This window comes from Coregonus lavaretus (assembly GCF_964263955.1).
Source record: "Coregonus lavaretus genome assembly, chromosome: 10".
Classification (NCBI taxonomy): Eukaryota; Metazoa; Chordata; class Actinopteri; order Salmoniformes; family Salmonidae; genus Coregonus; species Coregonus lavaretus.
In genome coordinates this window covers 37,303,800-37,327,257 of record NC_139997.1, presented here as the reverse complement: position 1 = coordinate 37,327,257, position 23,458 = coordinate 37,303,800, and the positions used below count along the sequence as shown (strand labels likewise).

The 23,458-nt window shown below is 42.6% G+C and overlaps 1 protein-coding gene and 1 pseudogene across 2 annotated transcripts in view; both read right to left on the bottom strand.

Annotated features, from left to right (window-relative positions):
• Positions 1-11,903, bottom strand: part of LOC311136317 (cGMP-dependent 3',5'-cyclic phosphodiesterase-like) — a gene marked incomplete at its 5' end in the record, with an annotated part of 30,172 nt that extends 18,269 nt beyond the window's left edge. The window contains 6 exons of the mRNA XM_084170438.1: positions 172-221; positions 384-493; positions 622-713; positions 951-1,040; positions 8,923-8,986; positions 11,833-11,903. Coding sequence (XP_084026564.1) covers positions 172-221; positions 384-493; positions 622-713; positions 951-1,040; positions 8,923-8,986; positions 11,833-11,903 — 477 coding nt within the window. The remainder of the gene's footprint in view (positions 1-171; positions 222-383; positions 494-621; positions 714-950; positions 1,041-8,922; positions 8,987-11,832) is intronic.
• Positions 11,904-12,362: 459 nt separating this feature from the next.
• Positions 12,363-21,733, bottom strand: LOC311136316 (arf-GAP with Rho-GAP domain, ANK repeat and PH domain-containing protein 1-like; annotated as a pseudogene). Its single transcript, XR_014615432.1, has 19 exons — positions 21,535-21,733; positions 20,781-20,955; positions 19,746-19,871; positions 18,982-19,117; positions 18,685-18,787; positions 18,383-18,578; positions 17,938-18,153; positions 17,572-17,787; positions 16,731-16,836; positions 16,164-16,311; positions 15,947-16,024; positions 15,703-15,777; positions 15,456-15,573; positions 15,172-15,285; positions 14,784-14,917; positions 14,598-14,680; positions 14,414-14,464; positions 14,232-14,295; positions 12,363-14,126 (listed from the first exon to the last, which is right to left on the bottom strand). The product of XR_014615432.1 is annotated as an arf-GAP with Rho-GAP domain, ANK repeat and PH domain-containing protein 1-like (transcript).
• Between the last annotated feature and the right edge of the window lie 1,725 nt (positions 21,734-23,458).

Below are 23,458 nucleotides of genomic sequence, written 5' to 3'. Positions count from 1 at the left end.
CAGGTAGCCTAGCAGTTAAGAGCGTTGGGCCAGTAACAGAAAAGGCGCTGGTTTGAATCCCCGAGCCGACTAGGTGAAACATCTATCGATGTGCCCTTGAGCAAGGCACTTAACCCTAGTCGCTCCTGATAAGAGTGTCTGCTAAATGTAAATGATGAGGAGCATGCTCACCAAGAGGAGGGCGGTAGCTACACCCTGGTCCAGGATTGGAATGATCAACACTGTGGTGGAGGTGGAGAAGATGGATGGAAAAAGTATTGAGTGGAGAGGAGGAAAGTATTAGCCAGGAGGAGGACTGTGGACTGTTTTGAACTCTCTGGAATCGTTTAGAGTAAAGTTGCTGTTGCTCACCCTGCAACACAGCCAGATAGACAAACACACACCTCTTTTGTCCTGCTGCAGTGGCTCTGTTAGTTTCTCTCTCTGTTGCTCCTGAAGCTCTGAGGAAGGAAGTCCTTCACACTGTATTCTCCTCTGCTGGACAACCACATCCCTTAGAAAGACAGAGATTTGATTGATTTAGGAACATTACAAACAATGTCACTTGAGGGAAAATGAAGACTGAATTATTACGGTCTGAAGTACTGGTCAACTGGGCACCACATCAGCCCTGCACATTACCTGAGTCTCCCCTCCTTCTGTAGCTCATGGGGTGGTTCTTCACACCACAAGCGTCCTGTCTCTTCATCTAATAGATAGACGTATACACTGTCCTATAAGAGAGAGGGGGGCAGACTGTTAGAGGGGGGAGAAAATATGGTTGGAAAAAATGTTTTGTAACATTATTTGGTCAAACATGTAGAAGTGGGTGGTCTTTGATCTGTTTTGTGTCATTCACTCTGTTTCTTGTTTCTCTGTCAGCCCTACCCCCAGGGAGAATACAGTATAGTGCTGAATAGGATGGAGACAGACAGCAGATATAAATCATGATGGAGACATTAGATACCCACCACTTCATAAAAGACAGTCTGGAGAGCCTCTCTGATGGCATCCTGGAGGGAAGAGGAGTCTGTGACTGAGGCCAGTTGGAGCAATGCATACTGGGAAATAAAATAAGGGGAAAGAATAATTAATATCGTGGTGACTTTGATGCACAGATATACAGAGAAGAAGAAGGAGCAGGAATGGGCTCTGGATGTTACTCACACAGAGCTGCCTCTCCAGTAGATCATATTCACTGGAGACACATGCACTGTAGAATACAGCCAGACCGACCAGTGACACTTACAACACACTCACAATTACAGCAATCAATACAGGATATTAGGCCTTATCTCAAAGGATGTAGCTGGGTCAATTCTCTAACTGTCAAACTGTGACTGGCAACCCAACACTCAGCCTCCAAAAATTGTAAGACAGAATATAAAATAAATTAAAGTAGGCTATGTTAGATTCATTGCATTACCAAAGGACATCCCGTGTTCCTTCATAATTTAGCTAAATTAAAATGGAAACTGGTTTTAATATTGTTTGATAGCTGTATTTATTTGTAATGACAACAGTTGAATGTTCACATGCACAGTGAATGCCCTGGAGAGAGTGCCTGTTTTATACTGCGTGATCATTTATTGATGCAGTTTATAATCCTTGGACACACTTGTCACACAGGCAACCTTCACTTGCCTTAGAGTCTAAATTACAAACAGTTCTGGAGAAACAACTTCATCATACACAGTGATAATCCTTAATCCCAGAAACCAGCGTGAGCTCAGTTAAACGTCAAAAAACTAAACCTCAACTAAATCTTATAATAAATCATGTGGAAATGGAGCAAGTTGAGGTGACTAAACTGCTTGGAGAACCCTGCATTGTAAACTGTCATGGTCAAAACATGTTGATACAACAGTAGCTAAGATAGGGAAAAGTCTCTCCATAATAAAGCGCTGCTCTACCTTCTTAACAGCACCATCAACAAGGCAGGTCCTACAGGCCCTAGTTTTGTCGCGCCTGGACTTCTGTTCAGTCGTGTGGTCAGGTGCCACAAAGATGGACCTCGGAAAATTACAATTAGCTCAGAACAGGGCAACACGGCTGGCCCTTAAATGTACACGGAGAGCTAACATTAATAATATGCATGTAAATCTCTCATGGCTCAAAGTGGAGGAGAGAGGTGTCTGTTTAAACCACTAGCACACAGCTCGGATACCCATGCATACCCCATAAGACATTTATAAAATGTGCTATGCTGATTGAGCTATGCTGCTGAACCTGATGCAGCAGTGTCTTTTTTGGGAACGTCTTTTACTACTATCACTTTTCTCAAGAGCCCTTCGGAGGAGCAGAGTAAACATGGCCTCGCCCTCTAGTCTCCGTGGAATGTACGTCATATAGGGTGTCTCAGGTAAATAACAGCACAGGAAGTAGTAGTATTCATGCTTGCATAGCAGCATCTGGTGTTTACCCTCTTTATCTTACAAGTGTGGGGAATTTCTGATGCAAACGCTACTGACGTTGGAGTTATTTTACAGGCAGCAACACGTACCTGTGCACTCCTAAACATTGTGAATAGGGGAGGAAAACACACGCACACACACACAGGGTGAGTCAGACAAAGGTCAGTAATGTATCTGAACCACCCCAGCACCCATCGCGTTTGGAATCATGTGTCTGCTGGTTGAATTGATCTATGCTAAAGTTCACAGTAACCTTATGGAGAATATAAGCACCAAGTAATCACATCACCTGGAATCAATAAGATTCCTCCTACACTATATGGAATGCCTATCTGCTTTACAATACAGTCCTGCTTTAACTCCTGAGCTGCCTCATCTGAGGTTATTAACATTTGACCTTTGACCTGGGGCTATGGCAGGCCAGCCTGGAGGTGACATCTGTCGTTGTCTGAGTTAGAGCAGAATTGAAAAGTCTCTCCGCTGTCATTTCATAGGCAATACTAACACTATCATTGCTGGCAAACACACTTCAAATCCTTTAAGAAAAAGATGAGGGAAAGGAAAAATCTAAATAAGCCTGATCATATTTCCTGACTGCTGCAGCTAGAGCCAGAGTTGGCTGGTAAAGGTGTTGGATGAGAAAATTACTGAACAAGACCATGCAGGCAAGACCTACTGCAGCGAATGAGTGAGCATTACCTTCCTGATTATACACACACACACACAGGCATGCACACAACCACGCACACAAAGTAAATGAGTCCACCTTAGTGTTTATCTTTAGACAGTGTTCAGACTTTGTCCTATAAACAGTAACGAGGTGTCTTGTAAATTTGCTCCCATTAGTCTCCACTCTGGTGGAGGAATAGGATTATACTGTATATAATAGGATTCATACACGTCTTCCTGCTTTGGCGTCATTGGGCCTTTGTTCGCTGTATCTGCTTTATGTTTGGTACTGTGTGTATGGAAATGTACTGAAAATAGGTCACAGGTCAGGAAGTTGTTGGTGTGGGATGTGTGAAGTAGGCTGTGATACATAAATGAGACACCCTGAAACAAGACTGGGACACAGAAAACTAGGGCAGACTTAGGGAGTGACAAACAGGGGTCCCGCTTGTTAAAATTGACAAAATTGGGGGAAGGAAAGTGCGTGTGAGAGACACAGAGAGATCAGAGAGAAAAAGAGGGAGAGAGAGCATTACGTACATAGCTATGATAGCATAATTTCACAGTCATTTCAGTGCATTAAACCCATATCTAAAAAAAAATAAAAAAATAAAAAATAAATAAAAATAAGATAAAAAAGAAATAAAAATAATAAAAAATTCTGAATGCGTCATCAGGAGGATAAATAAAGGAGAAATTCACCATACCACTGTCTGCCTACATAGGCTACTAGCTTCTTAATCCACTGGGAAGTTTCTGTTAACCCCATGTATAGTGTATACAGAGACCTCTTTCATCAGCCATGCCAAAACATCCACACCATCCTCACTGGGAGTGTCAACACTATTACTCTGGCCTGTATTCATTTGCTTGGCAGATACACTTATCTCTGGAGTCAAACATCTGTCTTTTAACCTTTACCTATGACAGGTAGCTCACACTCACAATCTGCTATTTTCATCAGCAACAGTTTATTACATATGGTGCTATCTGCTGCTAATATATTACAGTGTGTTAGGGGGTGTTCAGACCTTTTGGTTCAGCATTATGCCATTGACTGCCTGAAAGCACGGTGACTGAGCAAACTGAGGGGTTCATATAGAAATGTACAGTGCATTCGGAAAGTATTCAGACCCCTTGACTTTTTCCAAATTTTCTTAAGTTACAGCTTTATTCTCAAATTGGTTCAATATTTTTTCCCCTCATCAATCTACACACAATACCCCATATTGACAAAGTGAAAACCGGTTTTTATAAATTTTTGCACATGTATTAAATATAAAAAAAAACAGAAATACCTTATATACATAAGTGTTCAGACCTTTTGCTATGAGACTCGAAATTGAGCTCAGGTAAATCCTGTTTCCATTGATCATCCTTGAGATGTTTCTACAAATTGACTGGAGTCAATCTGTGGTAAATTCAATTGATTGGACATGATTTGGAAAGGCACACACCTGTCTATAGAAGGTCCCACAGTTGACAGTGCATGTCAGAGCAGAAACCAAGCCATGAGGTCGATGGAATTGTCTCCGAGATAGGATTATGTCGAGGCACAGATCTGGGGAAGGGTACCAAAAAATGTCTACAGCATTGAAGGTCCCCAAGAACACAGTGGCCTCCATCATTCTTAAATGGAAGAAGTTTGGAACCACCAAGACTTTTCCTAGAGCTGGCCGCCCGGCCAAACTGAGCAATCGGGGGAGAAGGGCCTTGGTCAGGGAGGTGACCAAGAACCCGATGGTCACTCTGACAGAGCTCTAGAGTTCCTCTGTGGAGATGGGAGAGTTTTCCAGAAGGACAACCATCTCTGCAGCACTCCACCAATCAGGCCTGTATGGTAGAGTGGCCAGACAGAAGCCACTCCTCAGTAAAAGGCACATGACAGCCCGCTTGGAGTTTGCCAAAAGGCACCTAAAGACTCTCAGACCATGAGAAACAAGATTCTCTGGTCTGATGAAACCAAGATTGAACTCTTTGGCCTGAATGTCAAGCGTCACGTCTGGAGGGAACCTGGCAACATCCCTACGGTGAAGCATGGTTGTGGCAGCATCATGCTGTGGGGATGTTTTTCAGCGGCAGGGACTGGGAGTCAGGACTAGTCAGGATTGAGGGAAAGATTAACGAAGCAAAGTACAGATAGATTCTTGATGAAAACCTGCTCCAGAACGCTCAGGACCTCAGACTGGGGCGAAGGTTCACCTTCCAACAGGACAACGAATTTCTTTTTTTTTTAAATCCATTTTAGAATAAGGCTGTAACGTAACAAAATATGGAAAAGGTCAAGGGGTCTGAATGTACTATCTGGCACAATTTGCCCGTGCCATTATATCCTCAAAACACAAGCTTCTCTGGCATTATCACTTAAATATAGTATAGTAGTAAAATTATAATTAGCTTGTTTGGGTGGTTCTCAGCCTCATTCCATGTGAATAAGAGAGAAGATCGTAAGAGAATGTACCCTAGTATGGATGGATATAAATCAGTCATGCTCCAGCTATGCAGATTTGGGAACTTCATCTAAACAGGAAAGTCTGAATCTATATGAACAACGTTGTCAAGGGCTTAATGGGATGATAGAAGAGAGATGGACACAGTGCCTCTAGCCCCCAGCCTCCACTGTAGTCAGACAAACACTGTTTGTTGGTATCATTAAACAGCAGAGGGGTCAGATGCTAAATACCAGAGGTCTGAAGGATGGCCTGCTGATTCAGCTGTATGTGATTCGGCCCCGATTGATTAGCAGCATGCTAGTTGTGACCCAGAAATACCTTCCCTATTTTTACACCATTGCATGCGCACAGAGTGTGTCAGAGAGCTGACACTGACAGTAACAAACACTGAGCGCCATACTCACTCCAACTGTGCTTTGACAAGTTGCTCAACTGCCAACACCAGCCTCCCATCGGGCCTGTCTCCATTTGCAAACAAGGTTCTGGAGGGTGTTAGTTATAGCTGAGCATCACCCACATAGAGATGCACCCCACTGACAAGTGCTGTGGACAGACAGGAAACGCATCACAGAGTCGTGCACCACCGTGGCATCACTAATGAGCAGACTCATCATGGGGTTCTATGGGCTTGACACTCAACAACATCCCTGATTATCTCTGAGGCTGAGCAGCTATGACGCCATGCATAGACACAGGCCTGCCTGCCTGTCTGTCAGTTAGCATGGAAGACCAACTGAGACTGTCAGTCAGAGGACTCATGGGAGGATTACTGTGGACATATATCAGTGACTTCCCCACTCAGCTTTATAACAGCTGACTGAGTTCTACACTCTCCCAAAACAAAGACACAGACAGACCAGTGAAGAGGTTTTAATGCAAGGGAGGGGGCTGAGAATGGATTAATCCATTGCTCTGTTGTCTTACTGAGAGACTTCAAAAGATAATCAATACACATTTGCCCTCAGGGTTTGATACACATTTCAATTGATGACGTGGCCAGTGACACTTTGCTTCTTGAAAGTCCTTTATCTTGAAAACTTGACTGCTGACATACAACACATTTTGGGACTGTATCAACAGAGGACTAATGAAAAAAATACTAAAGGATAGTTTTGAGTGAATTCTCCCTTTAATATCAAGTCTAATGTGGGGTGGCCCTCATATCATTGCTGCTGTACAAAGCATGCTGTTCTTCCTGGATAATGAGCTCTATCCTGTAGGGAGAGTAATAATAACAGCCAGTCAGCCAGTCATTAATAACTAAGTGTTGATTTCACCTTGCCTGGTGGATCCCCAGAGACTGAGGATAATATCACTTTCTGACTGATGAAATATTCCACCCTCATCACACTGACTGCTGCATTTTCAGCCAGTCACTGTTTACCATGAATAACACTAGAATACACATAAACGCCCATGCAGACACACAGACAAACACTGATAAAGACAAGGACCTGTCCTCCTGCAGCTCTGGAGCCTGTGATTTGAGTGAGGGTCCAACAAGAGTTTTTTGTGAATCCTACTAAAACAAAAATAGCATCAGAGGGCCAGAGAAGGTCACTTGGCAGGGGATTCCAAAATAATAAATGTCCCCCCTCTGTCTGGCTTCCATCACAGGTGAGTGAAAATTTGCAACATTATGTCAGTCCTGTGCCATGTTTCCACAATGTCTGTGTTGTTGGTCCATGTTCCACTGTTAACTTATAATTCATGCTACAGTAACAGGGGTTTAGCGTGCTCTATCTCCCTCCCTTTATCACACAAATACACAGACAAAGACACAGATACACACATACACACTCCCCGTTGCCATCAGTAAAGCATGAACCATTTGACCAACCGGCACAGCCAACTAAACTACTTATGTAGTTTTTTGGGGTATCTGTACTTTACTATTTATATTTTTGAACACCTTTACTTTTACTCCACTACATTCCTAAAGAAAATAATGTACTTTTTCCTCCATACATTTACCCTGACACCCAAAAGTACTCGTAGCTGGGGATTTGAACAAAGCAAATTTGAGGAAAAGGCTACCGAAGTTCTATCAACACATTGACTGCAGTACTCGCGCTGCTAAAACACTCGACCACTGCTACTCCAACTTCCAGGATGCATACAAGGCCCTCCCCCACCCTCCTTTCGGAAAATCTGACCACGACTCCATTTTGCTCCTCCCTTCCTATAGGCAGACTTGAGTGTCAACTGTTCATAGGAGACTGCGTGAATCAGGCCTTCATGGTCGAATTGCTACAAAGAAACCACTACTAAAGGACGACAATAAGAAGAAGAGACTTGCTTGGGCCAAGAAACACGAGCAGTGGACATTAGACCGGTGGAAATCTGTCCTTTGGTCTGATGAGTCCAAATTTGAGATTTTTGGTTCCAACCGCTGTGTCTTTGTGAGACACAGAGTAGGTAGCCCTTACACACCTCCAGGCTGTGTAAGGGCTATTTGACCAAGGAGAGTGATATTTTGATTTGTTTAACACTTTTTTGGTTACTACATGATTCCATATGTGTTATTTCATAGTTTTGATGTCTTCACTATTATTGTACAATGTAGAAAACAGTAAAAATAAAGAAAAACCCTTGAATGAGTAGGTGTGTCCAAACTCTTGACTGGTACTGTACATAGATTAGAAATCACTGGCCACTTTAATAATGTTTACATTACTCATCTCATATGTATATACTGTATTCTATACTAGTCTACTGTATCTTAGTCTATGCCGCTCTGACATTGCTCATCCATATATTTATTTATATATTCTTAATTCCATTGCTTTACTTAGATTTGTGTGTATTGGGTATATGTTGTGAAATTGTTAGATATTACTTGTTAGGTATACTGCACTGTTGGAGCTAGAAACACAAGCATTTCGCTACACCCACAATAACATCTGCTAAACACATGTATGTGACCAATACAATTTGATTTGATTTAATTTGATTTACATTTTGAATGCTTAGCAGGACAGGACACACTTATCAAGAGAACATCCCTGCTCATTCCTACTGCCTCTGATCTGGCGGACTCACTAAACACAAATGCTTCGTTTATAAATTATGTCTGAGTGTTGGAGTGTGCCCCTGGCTATCCATAAATTGAAAAACAAGACATTTGTGCTGTCTGGTTTGCTTAATATAAGGAAATAATTTATACTTTTACTTTTGATACTTAAGTATATTTAAAACCAAATACTTTTAGACTTTTACTCAAGTGGTATTTTACTGGGTGACTTTCACTTTTACTGGAGTCATTTACTCAAGTATGACAACGGGGTACTTTTTCAGCTACTGGACACGTGGCGGGAGACAGACGGTGTGAGGCTGGCACACTTTTTACAACTGTATGTCCTGGGGCTAGAAGTAGGAAGATAAGGGAAAGGAGAGCAGAGTCTTACCTGTACATTGTTTGAATATGGCCCTCTCTCCTCCACCGGCTGGAACACCTGCCGTCCTCCTCCCCTGAAGAAGCGAAAGAGGGCAATAAGAACCCGCTGCAGCATACTGCCTGTGTTTCTATAGCACCCTCCTCTCCCTCTTTATCTCTTTCTTTATCTCTATGTTTCGTTTTCTATTTGTCTCGCTCTGTCTTTCAGCCACTAACACTACCTCTCTATCAGTCTCTATGGCTCTCTTCATCTCTTACTCTCCTGGTTGTCTGTGGAGACAGAGTCTCTGTACATAAACAATCCTACCCATATCTACACATGCTCCAGGCTTCTCACTCTCTCTGTCTCCCTCTCTCTTTCTTTCTCTCTCTCTCTCAAGGCTCTCTTCAAATCTCCTCCTCCCTAACTCTCTCTCCTCTCTGTCCCGCCCCCTTCTCTCTGTAGCTCAGTTGGTAAAGCATGGATCTTGCAACGCCAGGATAGTGGGTTTGATTCCCGGGACCCCCCACACGTAAAACATACATGTCTGTAAATTGCTTTGGATTAAAGTGTCTGCTAAATGGAATATTATATTACAATACTGTGTGTGGTTATTAAGTTGTGTGTGCCTGTGCGTACGTGTGCTGGTATGGAAACTGAATTTTTGTGTGAGTGTCTGTGAATATCTCCAATGTCATCCCCACCTGCTCCAGAAAAGCAAACAGGAAATGCCTTGTCTCTCTCTCTCTCTCTCTCTCTCTCTCTCTCTCACACACACACACACACACACACACACACACACACACACACACACGCACACACGCACGCACGCACGCACGCACGCACGCACGCACGCACACACACACACACAGGGATATCGATCTAAGTGCCGATGAGTGAGAGAGATATTGTTTCAGCCCAGGGTCAGAGAGGCTGGCTCAGTGGGGGTGGTGGTTCCCTTTTTGCAAGCTCCGGTAACACAAGGCTTCATGGAGCAACATTCTATCACACACACAAGCCTATCAACTTAGAATAGCACTGTCATGTTGGTCTGTAGTGTACCGTACGTAGCCTATGGTTTATTTTCTCTGTTTTAGTTTGAATTAAATTAAAGGATTTATATTTGTATTGCATTCTAATAAACACCTCACTCTATTTTTTCCTTCATAAAGCCTTTAAAGATTCATGACACCAGAACACCACCAGGAAGATATATTCCCTCTTTGGTTTCTAATCTAGCTCCATGATGGACCACTGAAAAAGTTTTTCTAAAACATTTTGTACCAGCAATTGCCATGCGGGGCTTCTCATTACGAGAGAACCACTTCCATTAAACATATAAAAATTATTCAGTCTATGTCAGCAGGTAATTAAATGACAGACCAGTCAGCAACATCTAAAGGTCTGCAGGATGGGAAGTGACAAAATCTGCTCTAAAATGTGAGATTCCATAATGAATGCAGAATATTTGTGTCAAATATGCAGGTTGACGTTTATTGTCACGAGTTTTGCCCTGGAGGCAGAACTGAGCGGTTTCCGCTCGATGGGCCAGCTGCAAAGTCAAAATTGGCTATATTGTAAAAACTAATTAAAGCAAAAAATATATTTTTGGTCTTAATTTAAGGTTAGGGTTAGGCATTATGGTTAGCAGTGTGGTTAAAGTTAAGGTTAGGGTTAGGGTTAAAAAACTATTGTATGACTGTGGCTGTGCCAGCTAGTGACCACTCTGCAGAGCTGCCTCCAGTACATGAGTCATCTTAATAAATGCCAATCTGCGTCAAATATGAGCAGGTTATGGTAATGTTTGAAGCTTAATGGGGGTAGTGATGTAAGAACTGGGGGTGAATGGAGTGCATGGTTGTTACTAGGGTGACTGAGCCACTTCAACAGCCCTGAGTTCCTAATGTAAAGCAATTACCCACACAGCCTCACAGCTAATGACAGACAGCTGAAAAATAAAAGGATATTAGAAAGCCCTTTTATTGAGCGAGAGGCACTTAGCCCCACAAGAGCACCAATAAAACTTTATGGGAGATTGAGAGTGGTGGAGGGTCTTATGTGCTGTAGCTACACACAACATGCCAGAGACCCAGTCCTAAACCCTTTATGTTACATACAAATTACAATATAAACCTAAGAGAATTATAATAGAATGTGGGAAAACATTGAAATTAGGAACAGCAGGTGTGCGCGATCTGGTGTGTAAACCTAACCTATGCTTTGTTTTTTATGAAAGGCAGAGGTAGGCAATGTGCTAGGATGATGGTGAATGGAAGCAACATTGTGTGAATGATTCATGTTGGTGCATGTTCTCATTTACCACAGGCACTGAATTTGCTTTAATGAACAATCAAAGTCTTTAAATGTTTTGATTTGTGACAAAAATGGACTGTGATTGCCATTCAAATAGTCTAGACTCTAGACACAGCGGCAGTGTGAAGAGTACCTAGTACAGTGTTTTAGGCGAGCCATATTTGCATACATATATATCCATATCAAAGGCTAAAATAAACAATTTGCCAACAGAGATCTAGGGTGAAGAAATAATCTACTTCTCTACCTCTTTCAGGCTTTTTTTCTTTTGAAGGACAAATGATCAAACACTGACAGCCCTTTTATTTCTATGCTTCTTCTACAGTAGATGTGAATATATTAAATCAGTAATGCTTTTGCTTTGATCAACCAAACAAGTCAAACATTATTTTTAATTGCCACAGCATCCTGACCTCAGACATCAAAGGAATGGTGGGATAATGATTTTAAGAAACACATAAACTATACACATTGTATTCCAAAGACAAATTAAACTTTGAATGACATACAATGATATCAACATTGCTTAATCACAATCAGGAATTCAGATAACGATTTATAATCAGCATATTCTGTTGTACTTCAGACACAACCACCCAGCCAGCGCATCAACATTTATACACTTACATCTCTGCTGTTGTCGATGTCTGGAACTGCTGACTACGGCACAAGAGGGAGTTTCCACATGCCTGGCCCATCGCTGTCACCTGTCAGTCACAGTCCCTAACAGCTGGAACAGGGCCCCCTCGTCACAGCTCTAACCCCAGTCCACCCTCTCAGTACAGCGGAATGCTGTTATGGTGTCTATCTAAGCAGCAGCATCTCTGCAGCTCGTGGAGAGGAGATGGGTCGTTCCACAAAAAGAGTGACTTTTGCATCCCTTTGATATTTTAAGTAGAAATTGTGCACCAAAGTGTAGAGTTAAAAGCTTGCTATATGAAATGAAAGGCCTTTTAAAGATGTACTCTCTAACTTTTGTATAATTTCAGCCAGTAGTTTTGAAAGTGGTACTCACGAGTCAAAAGTGGTCCCTGTTTTTTTGTGTACTACGTCATTCATTTCATGTGATATGTTACAAATTTTGCAATTTGTATGATATCATACGTATTTTGCCATTCGTGTGATATGTTACAATAATTTGTGCAATATGTTACAAATTTGTTGTGCTTAAGATCCCTGAGTGCATCTTTAATATAGACAACATGAAGAATTCAATAAATCCTTTTTTTTTATATGAATAAAGATTTGCTAATGTGCCAAAAGTCAGCATATTCACATGTCCCTCTGTGCACCCTCTGTGACTTCTAGGAAGATTTTAACCTACTTAACCCCAAAATCTCTCCCAAGTTTTCACCATCATTGTAAAGCCCTAGTTATTTTGTTGCTTTGATAAAGTAATTTCAGAAGATTATTGTGATTAGTGATTCATTTACGTCTGTCCTTCATTTTAAGGTCAACCCTGTTACGTGAACTGAACTCTCATTTTAATATGGTGAAACTATTCCTTCAAACTTTTTTTTGATGCAACATTGATCATATAATAGTCAAATCATACAGTAAAATCAGGTGAGCTGGTTCTACACTTTTGGGCCCTTTTCTGGTGTTTTGCGGTGGAAAACCAAGTGGGTCGAGCATAAAACTTCAACCCTGTTAACCAAAGATAGACATTTCTTTTTTTTTCCTTTTTTTTTGTTGTTGTTGTGAAGATTGCATTCAATTGCCACTCCCTGATGCACACAACAAGCTTCCATTCCCCCTGTCACAAGGTGATTTATGGCTGATTTAAGATTAAATCATAAACCCTGTTACGGTCAACCCTATTACTTTATTTGACATTTTATTTAAAACGTGTTTTTTTATGAAGATGAACATGTGCTCTTCACAACATAATGTTAAAATTAGGTGAAATATATATATATATTTTTTACCAAGTTGCACTTCTCAAAAGCCACCGAATTGGTGGAACGACCCAGATATAGATAGAGAGAGAGAGAGAGAAACCTCTGGGGCTTCGACGAGCTGGGCACTGGATCGATGCTGAATCTGCAATAGCAACCGGATCAGTCTCCTTTCCCTGCCCTGGCTGCTCTAAGGGTGCTGTCTAGCTAGCCTTACAACTCAGATTGCTCCCGAGTGGCGCAGCGGTCTAAGGCACTGCATCTCAGTGGCGTTACTACAGACCAAGGTTCGATTCCAGGCTGTATCACAATCCGGCCGTGACTGGGAGTCCCATAGGGCGGCGCACAACTGGCCCAGCGTCGTCCGGGTTTGGCCGGGGTAGGCCGTCATTGTAAATAAAAATGTGTTCTTAACTGACTTGCCTAGTTAAAAATAAAATAAAAATATTCCTTTTCATGTTAAGGTACTGTTAAAAGATGAGCTATTGAAATTAATGAAAGTAATATAAACTGCACATCTCTGTAATACAACAAGCTGTGGTCTTGAGTAATGACAGGGTAGAAATCCTGCTCTCCATTAATTACTGACCACCACTGTTACCATAATGACATGAACAGAAAGCTCTGTGTCTAATCTTAGATGGCTTTACTACTACAGCTCTCCAACATTGTCATTATGTCCACCTCAAAGTCAACATGGCGTTTAGATTATATTTCTCATGTGCCTCTAATATTATTGTTATTCATATTTAGAATGGGAGTTTGTTGTTATATTGTAGTTCTATACTGCCTCCCCTATTATTACCATAGCTGTGGGTTATAAATAGGTTCAACCAAATATTAACAGAGAAAATATATACTTTGAGGTTATTGATTTGATATACTGTAAAAGCGCATTTCTTTCCAGAAAAGACCTGAAGACTTGAAGTACATGGGATTGGGAAAGCAGGATCAGGTTATTTCCGCTTCAGCCTCAGATCAAGAATCTAGCCTGGAAGCTGCTGGCCACAGGTCACCATCATGCTATGAGAGAATGAATAAATACAAAAAAAGGTGATGAGAAAAGCAAAAGTAGAAAAAAAGCAGGACATTTTATTGCCACAAAAAGATAATCTCTAGGATAATTACCTGGAGGCTCATAAAAGTGGCCAGCCACTCGATCAGCTCCTTCTTTGATTCACAGCACAGGTACCTGCGAAGATTGGTAGTGGGCGGGGGAAGGGCTAGATCTTTACCATGATCCTCAGCAGAGCTTAAGTGCTCTAATTACTACTGTTTACCGATCTTGAGTTGCTACTAAAGACACTCACCATTGCTGTATGTCTCGTACTGCCTTCTCACACACTACAGTCATCCCCCAGCTAGAACACAAGATCATAAGGATCATAAGAAAGGAGAGCAAGGACATGATATGGACAGCTGATATGGACTCAAATGATTTGAAATGGGGGGTTGCTGGTTAAAGCCACAAGTGGGACATTCAGAGATTCTCACCATGACGGTGGCTGTAGCTTCTTCTTGATACCACAGTAGACCTTCAGAGCATGGACTGGACACTCCCTCTCAGGCTGAGAACTCTACAAGATGAGCAAACAAAGCTGTTGTTACACAAATACTGCATATACATTACAGGAGTCTCACACTGTCAGAAACAAACAACACACACACATCCCCTCTTACCTTTACTTCTTTGTACAGCCTTAGAGACACGCCACTGAGCACACAGAGGCGTCTGCTGAAGGTTCCCTTACCCCGTTGACGCTTCTCTTCACAGAACTTGATCAGACCGTTTCTTGACACATCTACCCTGCCTGCTGTGAAAGGGGACATCCAACTCTCATTTACTTTGTACACATTTTCTACCATATCATTAACACATCTCCTTCCCCCTTTTCATTGGACTTTCTCTTCCGTTATCAATGCTTTTTTTTTTACAGAATATATGCAATTGTGTAAGTATATTTATAGTATGTACTGGTCATTCAAAACTTGATGTAGTAAAGTTTAACTTTGTAGTCAATCCAAAACTGACTATGTAGTCATTCAAAACTCCTTCAAAATACTGTACCTATGTTGATGAGAATGGCCTCCATGTAGCAGTTCCTCTTGACCACCAGATGACAGTCTTTACCCAGAGAGAAATAGATGGTCAGCACTCGCTCCTGATAGTGCAATGGACGCTCTGTTGGGGGAACCAGAGAAGTATGTATTTGACCACTAGTTTACAGTTGAGCACTAGCGTTCATTATAACAATATAAGATATTTTACACTTCATTACCAACAGCTGTCCTACTCCTCAAACATTTAAGAAGATACTTTGCAACTGTAACTGAGGTGTTCTAAACCATTACCTATCTCCTGGTTGTCGCTGACCAGGAAGCAGCTCCAGTAGTCCCCCTGCTGTGGAGGGATGTTCCTGCGTCTCAGGACCTTACCTACCAGCTCCGCAGCACTCACTTCCTGGGAGATCTGAGGGAGGGGAGCAGGCAGGGGAGCTTATGATCATCTGGGCACAAAAAATTGCAGAAGAACACCCTGTACTGTAGTCTATGGATTCTAGAGTCAAAGGTGAAAGGGGAGAGTGCACATGGAGCTGACCTGAACCAGCAGTTCAGAGCCCTCCGCCTTCCTCTCGAGGTAAACCCCACAGATGGTGAGAGGTGAGGGGCTTCCCTACAGAACAGGATGAAGAGAAAGATGCAGCAGGCCAACAGCCATCCTTATTCCAGCAAATAGTAAGAGATAGATAGTATAGGTCAAGGATTTAATAATTTCAGTTGTGTGGCAAACAACTGCTGCAAGGGGTTCTGAAAATGTCATTATGCCATGGGTGTGTGCTCACCTCCTCAGCGTGTTCCTCCTGCGCTTTGATGACATGAGAGATCATGTCCAGCTGCCTCTGAAGCTGCTCTGCATCCACCTGCCACACAGACAGACAGATACATTCCATCCATCTGATCAGGCCATTTCATTTGGCTTCTTGTGACAACACAGTGCATTTCGCTCTCTTTATCTTCTATAAATCAGTGATGTCATCAGTGTGAGACAGACACACTCACATTGAAGATGTCCTGGTAGTTCTGGATTAGATCCTCTACCACCTGTCCTGCGCTTTTATCAGTGCCGTCCGTCTGGAAGAGCGTGGGACCAAACACAATGGCCAGGTTGTGCATGTTCATCTGATTCTCATTTGCAAAGCACTGGATGCTTTGGGAACAAAATCGCCAGATTTGTACAACAGCGATGCATGTCTTGAATTTTCTAAGACAAATTAGCTCAGCTGGTAGAGCACGGCGCTTGTAACGCCAAGGTAGTGGGTTCGAACCCCGGGACCACCCATACACAAAACGTTTATGCACGCATGACTGTAAGTCGCTTTGGATAAAAGCGTCTGCTAAATGGCATATTATTATTATATTATTGAATTTTCTAAGACAAATTAGTCAATTCCTTATATATAAACTGTATATAAACTATTTTTATTCTACTTATAGGTGAATAAAGGACAAATGTCCCAAATATAAACTCATATTCTCATCAGGTCCAGTGGGAAAGAGGAAGATTTTTCCAGAATGGAGATAAGAAAATAAGAAGGAGGACAGACAGACGTAGAGATTGAGGCTCACCAGTAGAGGTGGTTGATGACAGCCCCCAGAGTGGCTCTGTTGACTGGGGGGAGGCTGTGGAGGAGGGCCTGGTACTTGGACACTCTCTCACTCATCTCACTGACAGCTGGTGGACATAGAAGAAGAATACCTACACATTACAGCACACAACTCCCTATCATGGGGCTACCACTGAGTACGTTTACATGCACACTAATAATTCTATATTAAACTGATTATGGCAGAAGACAGAGTATGACATTAGTCATGTAAACACCTTACTCTGCTTATCTTAATCGGCGTACGGTCATAATCGAAGTAAGCATATGCTGATTAAAACACCTAGTTTTCTGAGCAATCTTTAGAATTATTAGGACATGTAAACAGCTTAATCGGCGTTCCAGTGGTGTATTTGATCTGCGCATATGCAAGCACCGGGTAGTGCAAACCTCCCTATTATGCGTGAGTGAAGTAAGTTCGGAAAAACTGAAAGTATGCATGTTATAAATCGTTTTTACTTACAAACTTTATATGTCTGAACTCAGAATCAAATAGCCTTCGCAAAAATAACATGATCACTATGGTAGAACGTTCATTTTAATTGACGATTTTCTGCATTTATCAAAAGTCCCATCAGTAGCCTGATTTCAGGTGTAAACAGGGTTATTAGGGAAATCGTTCTTCTTGCAAAACATGTAAATGTTTTAAACAAGCTATTATATTAACCTGACTATCCACAATAATCACATTATTGTGTGCATGTAACAGTGCTCAATGATACGACTACCAAGACGAGCAGTGAAAAGCAGTGGTGTTGTCATTGTGGTCCACCAGTATTAGAATAAGGGTAGGCCAGACTCACTAGTGGTGTGGAGCCATGGCAGAGAGGCCTGATAGCCGTTGAAAACACCATCTCCCACTTCCCTGAGGAACCTCTTCAGGACATTGGCCACGTCATCCACCTGGCGCTCCCCTTCACTCAGACGGACCTGCCGGGCATCATGGCGGAGAAAGAACAGTAGGGCGGCAATCCTGGAGTTCACACCACACCTCCGATAGATGCCCTCTGACTTCAAACCTGGAAAGGAAACCGTCATAAAGAAACAAATTAACACTGAACCATTAACACAGACTTCCAAATACACTGATACTGAAATTAGTGAAGCTAGTAAGAGCTTATCTTTTGTTAGGTCTCCGTCCCAACCGATGCCATGCTAGGTCCACCCACCATGCTGTGTGATGTAGCTCATGCAGCGGTCCACGATGACAGGGATGTCTGTGTCAGTGAGCTGCTGCTGTTCCAGGGGGCCTTCTCCTCTCCCTGAGCCCTGCTTGAGCCCACTCAGCCAGCCCTGGAAGTCAGGCCTCCTGACCCCCTCCACACGCAGGCTCCTGCCTCTGTCCACCAGCACCACAGCACCAGCACCAGCCTCCTGCTCAATGGCTAAAACAGGGACACAAAACAACATACAATATCATGACTCACACAATCAAACACTGTCTACATCAACATGTACATCAACATAGTAGCTGTTTTATTCCGTGCAGCCAAATATATATCACTCTTACATCATTAGTACAACAACACACACTAAAACCTTAAACTTCACTAAACTTCTCCCTCTACAGTACATCCTAATCTCTCCACTGTGGTAGTTTCAGGGGTGACTCACAGAGCTCCTTTATTTTGCGCAGGTCGATGTTCTCCACTCGATCTGCTCCGTGGAGGAGTAGGCGCAATCTGGAGCCCCCCAGGGAGAACCAGCCCAGGCGAGGGCAATGGAGGCTCTGGCCCTCAGTGTAGCGCAACTGGCCCACCCTCTCAAAGGACCAGCACACCAGGTCCTCTGCTGCAGATGGGACCAGCGCCTGACACACAATAAGATAAGACAGTACCTAGCTATACACTTGCAAAACTACTAATTACCAGTCTATCATAATACTCATTGAAATCTAGTTTTAAAGAGGTGGTTACCTTGGCGATGGCCTTGATCCACCCTCTCACTTTGTCAGAGCAGTCTTCTCCAAATAGATAGACTTTCCCAGAGTCATGGTACAGCTCAAAGGAATGGGCATAACTGAGCCAGGAAAGGTACAGTGTGGTAAGAAATATATATATAAACATTGTACTGAAGCCTACACTGATAGGGTTTTATAAACTCCCAATGATGCCTAAATGGTATAAACAGCTGCACTTGCTACACCCTGGAAAAGTACATGTGATCTGCTCACGTCATTACTGATGGGGGTGAATGTGTTTTGCCTGTCTTACCCATGTTTCCCTAGGGGGTTGACCAACAGACACAGGACATCACTCATCTTCATCCCTCCCCTCTGACTGGAGCTCTTCTCACTCTCATAGTAGCTGAAGTTACCTTGGTTCAGAGAGCACCAGCGACGACTAAAATCTATAGAAAATCTATACACTTAGCTGATGGTAACTGTATTGGCATTAATAACACTTCCCTAAGAGGACTGTCCAAGTTGGTCATTATTTCACCTGACCAATAGACATTTAGATCTAAACAGGGTTGGGGAGTAACTGTTTACAATAAAGCTGTAGCTGTAATCAGTTACATTACCAGCAAAAATATTGTAATCAGATTACAATACTTTTTTAAAACTAGATGATTACTTCTTGGATTACTTTTAAATTCAGAACGGATGTTTGCTAAATACAATTATATGACACCATTCTATTTTCTCATTGACATTCAATTCAACATTGAAAAAAGGCTCAAGTTTAAGTTTGTTCCACTAATAGTCAGACCACTATTATGACACACCAAATGCATTTGATGGATCCTTTGTGTATTCTTCTAATGCCTCTTAAGGGGAAAGTAATCCAAAAGTAATCAGATTACATTACTGAGTTTGGGTAACCCAAAAGTTATGTTACTGATTACAATATTGGACAGGTAACTAGTAACTTTAAGGGATTACATTTAGAAAGTAACCTACCCAACCCTGGATTTAAAGCATGTCCAAACAAATCCCAGAGATTCAAGTTTATACATAGTGCCATGATTGACCCACCTCCTTTTGCTTTGTGCTCTGTTACTGGCCGTATTGAGGAAGCGGTCTTGAAGAGATAACCAGTGTGTGAGACGGGGAAAGCAGCCTCTAGGAGTGTGTGATCTCCAGCCCTAGACCCTGGCAGCTCTAGAGAGGAAATACATACATTTACATTACATTTACATTACATTTACATCATTTAGCAGACGCTTTTATCCAGAGCGACTTACAAATTGGTGCATTCACCTTATAGCCAGTGAGATAACCACTTAACAATATGTTTTTTTTTTTTTTTTTGGGGGGGGGGGGGGGGTAAGGGGGGGGTAGAAGGATTACTTTATCCTATCCCAGGTATTCCTTAAAGAGGTGGGGTTTCAAGGTTCTCCGGAAGGTGGTGAGTGACTCCGCTGTCCTGGCGTCGTGAGGGAGCTTGTTCCACCATTGGGGTGCCAGAGCAGCGAATAGTTTTGACTGGGCTGAGCGGGAACTGTGCTTCCGCAGAGGTAGGGGGGCCAGCAGGCCAGAGGTGGATGAACGCAATGCCCTCGTTTGGGTGTAGGGACTGATCAGAGCCTGAAGGTACGGAGGTGCCGTTCCCCTCACAGCTCCGTAGGCAAGCGCCATGGTCTTGTAACATAGAACTACTGTTGTCTCCTATACTGAACAAAACAGAAATGTCCTGTGTCCAATACAAGTTGGATGTAAAGTTGGAGCAGAGTTCTCTTTCATATATTTTATTGAGTTTTTATTGTTTAAGTGCATGACAACACAAAACATGCCACCTGGTGGCAGAAAAGCCACACAGCATCCATAAACAACAACTTCATACAACAGGAGACAAACAACACTGACAAACAATTGACAACAAAAACAAAGAGCAATAATAATGATACAGTTAATTTGGGTCATTTACGACACCAGCTACGTTGTGGTCATGAGCTTTGGATACGAAAACTAAATAAAAATAGGCGCATTGTTCCAGACCTGTACAGGCCGTCGGAGATGCACCCAGAAAAAATATAAATGGAGTGGAGGGTTGATTGATGAGACTCCTACCTGTGTTGTGGTTGTGAGTGAGGAACTCCACCTGTAGTATCTGTCCATAGTGTTGGGCCATGGACACAGGGCTGGGCAGCTCTGGATCACCTGTATAACAATTCACATCTGCTCCACAGAACACCAGAGACAGAGTCTCCAATACATCACCCGTCTGAACGGTACTGCACAGAGCCTGAGAGGTAGGCAGGGATGGAGAGAGAGAGAGAGCGAGAGATAGGAGGAGAGAGAGAGAGAGAGAGAGAGAGAGAGAGAGAGAGAGAGAGAGAGAGAGAGAGAGAGAGAGAGAGAGAGAGAGAGAGGAAGGAGAGAGAGAGAGAGAGAGAGAATCAGAGCAGAACAATACATGTCTAACTTTTTGAGAGTATGAGATGGAGAGAGAGAAAGAGAGAGGAAACATAGAGATATAAAGGAGAGAGAGAGAGAGAGAGAGAGAGAGAGAGAGAGAGAGAGAGAGAGAGAGAGAGAGAGAGAGAGAGAGAGAGAGAGAGAGAGAAGAGAGAGAGAGAGAGAGAGAGAGAGAGAGAGAGAGAGAAGAGAGAGAGAGAGAGAGAGAGAGATCAGAGAGCAGAAATACATGTCTAAACTTTTGGAGAGTATGAGATGGAGAGAGAGAGAGAGAGAGAGAAACATAGAGAGAGAGAGAGAGAGAAGAGAGAGAGAGAGAGAGAGAGAGAGAGAGAGAGAGAGAGAGAGAGAGAGAGAGAGAGAGAGAGAGAGAGAGAGAGTGATATTTGACAGTAGAGTTTCTCACTTTGTTGAGGGCCTCCTGTTGGCCAAACAGAGCATGGTAGCGGCGGTATTTCCCTGACAGTACTTAGCAGTGATAAAGCGCTGGCGCTTCTCACTATCACTTGATGGGTGGAGCGCCTCGCTTGGTGGCATGTTAGCTGCCCAGAACAGGTTTACCCGTTGTTACCTAACAGGAACACCTGGTGAACAGAGAGTGACATTAGAACCTTGATCTGAAAGATGTACAGTGGGGGAAAAAGTATTTAGTCAGCCACCAATTGTGCAAGTTCTCCAATTAAAAGATGAGAGAGGCCTGTAATTTTCATCATAGGTACACGTCAACTAATGACAGACAAATGAGAAAAGAAAATCCAGAAAATCACATTGTACGATTTTTAATGAATTTATTTGCAAATTATGGTGGAAATAGTATTTGGTCACCTACAAACAAGCAAGATTTCTGGCTCTCACAGACCTGTAACTTCTTCTTTAAGAGGCTCCTCTGTCTCCACTCGTTACCTGTATTATGGCACCTGTTTGAACTTGTTATCAGTATAAAAGACACCTGTCCACAACCTCAAACAGTCACACTCCAAACTCACTATGCCAGACCAAAGAGCTGTCAAAGGACACCAGAACAAAATTGTAGACCTGCACCAGGCTGGGAAGACTGAATCTGCAATAGGTAAGCAGCTTGGTTTGAAGAAATCAACTGTGGGAGCAATTATTAGGAAATGGAAGACATACAAGACCATTGATAATCTCCCTCGATCTGGGGCTCCACGCAAGATCTCACCCCGTGGGGTCAAATGAAAAATCCCAGAACCACATGGGGGACCTAGTGAATGACCTGCAGAGAGCTGGGACCAAAGTAACAAGCCTACTCCCCATCAGTAACACACTACGCCGCCAGGGACTCAAATCCTGCAGTGCCAGACGTGTCCCCCTGCTTAAGCCAGTACATGTCCAGGCCCGTCTGAAGTTGCTAGAGTGCATTGGATGATCCAGAAGAGGATTGGGAGAATGTCATATGGTCAGATGAAACCAAAATAGAACTTTTGGTAAAAAACTCAACTCGTCGTGTTTGGAGACAAGAATGCTGAGTTGCATCGAAAGAACACCATACCTACTGTGAAGCATGGGGGTGGAAACATCATGCTTTGGGGCTGTTTTTCTGCAAAGGGACCAGAACGACTGTCCGTGTAAAGGAAAGAATGAATGGGCCATGTATTGTGAGATTTTGAGTGAAAACCTCCTTCCATCAGAAAGGGCATTGAGATGAAACGTGCTGAGTCTTTCAGCATGACAATGATCCCAAACACACCGCCCGGGCAACGAAGCATTTCAAGGTCCTGGAGTGGCCTAGCCAGTCTCCAGATCTCAACCCATAGAAAATCTTTGGAGGGAGTTGAAAGTCGTGTTGCCCAGCGACAGCCCAAACATCACTGCTCTAGAGGAGATCTGCATGGAGGAATGGGCCAAATACCAGCAACAGTGTGTGAAAACCTTGTGAAGACTTACAGAAAACATTTGACCTGTGTCATTGCCAACAAAGGGTATATAAACAAAGTATTGAGAAACTTTTGTTATTGACCAAATACTTATTTTCCACCATATTTGCAAATAAATTCATTAAAATCCTACAATGTGATTTTCTGGAGAAAAAAAATCTCATTTGTCTGTCATAGTTGACGTGTACCTATGATGAAAATTACAGGCCTATCTCATCTTTTTAAGTGGGAGAACTTGCACAATTGGTGGCTGACTAAATACTTTTTTCCCCCACTGTATCCCTTTATTGACAGGGTGAGCTATGAGAGAGTTCTTTTTTTCAAAAGGGACAAACATGTAAATGAATACAAATATTACAAATAAGGAGAAGCATAATTGGTGAGGGAACATAAAATAGAAGAGGACCACATATGGTCTTGAGGATGAGGTTTACT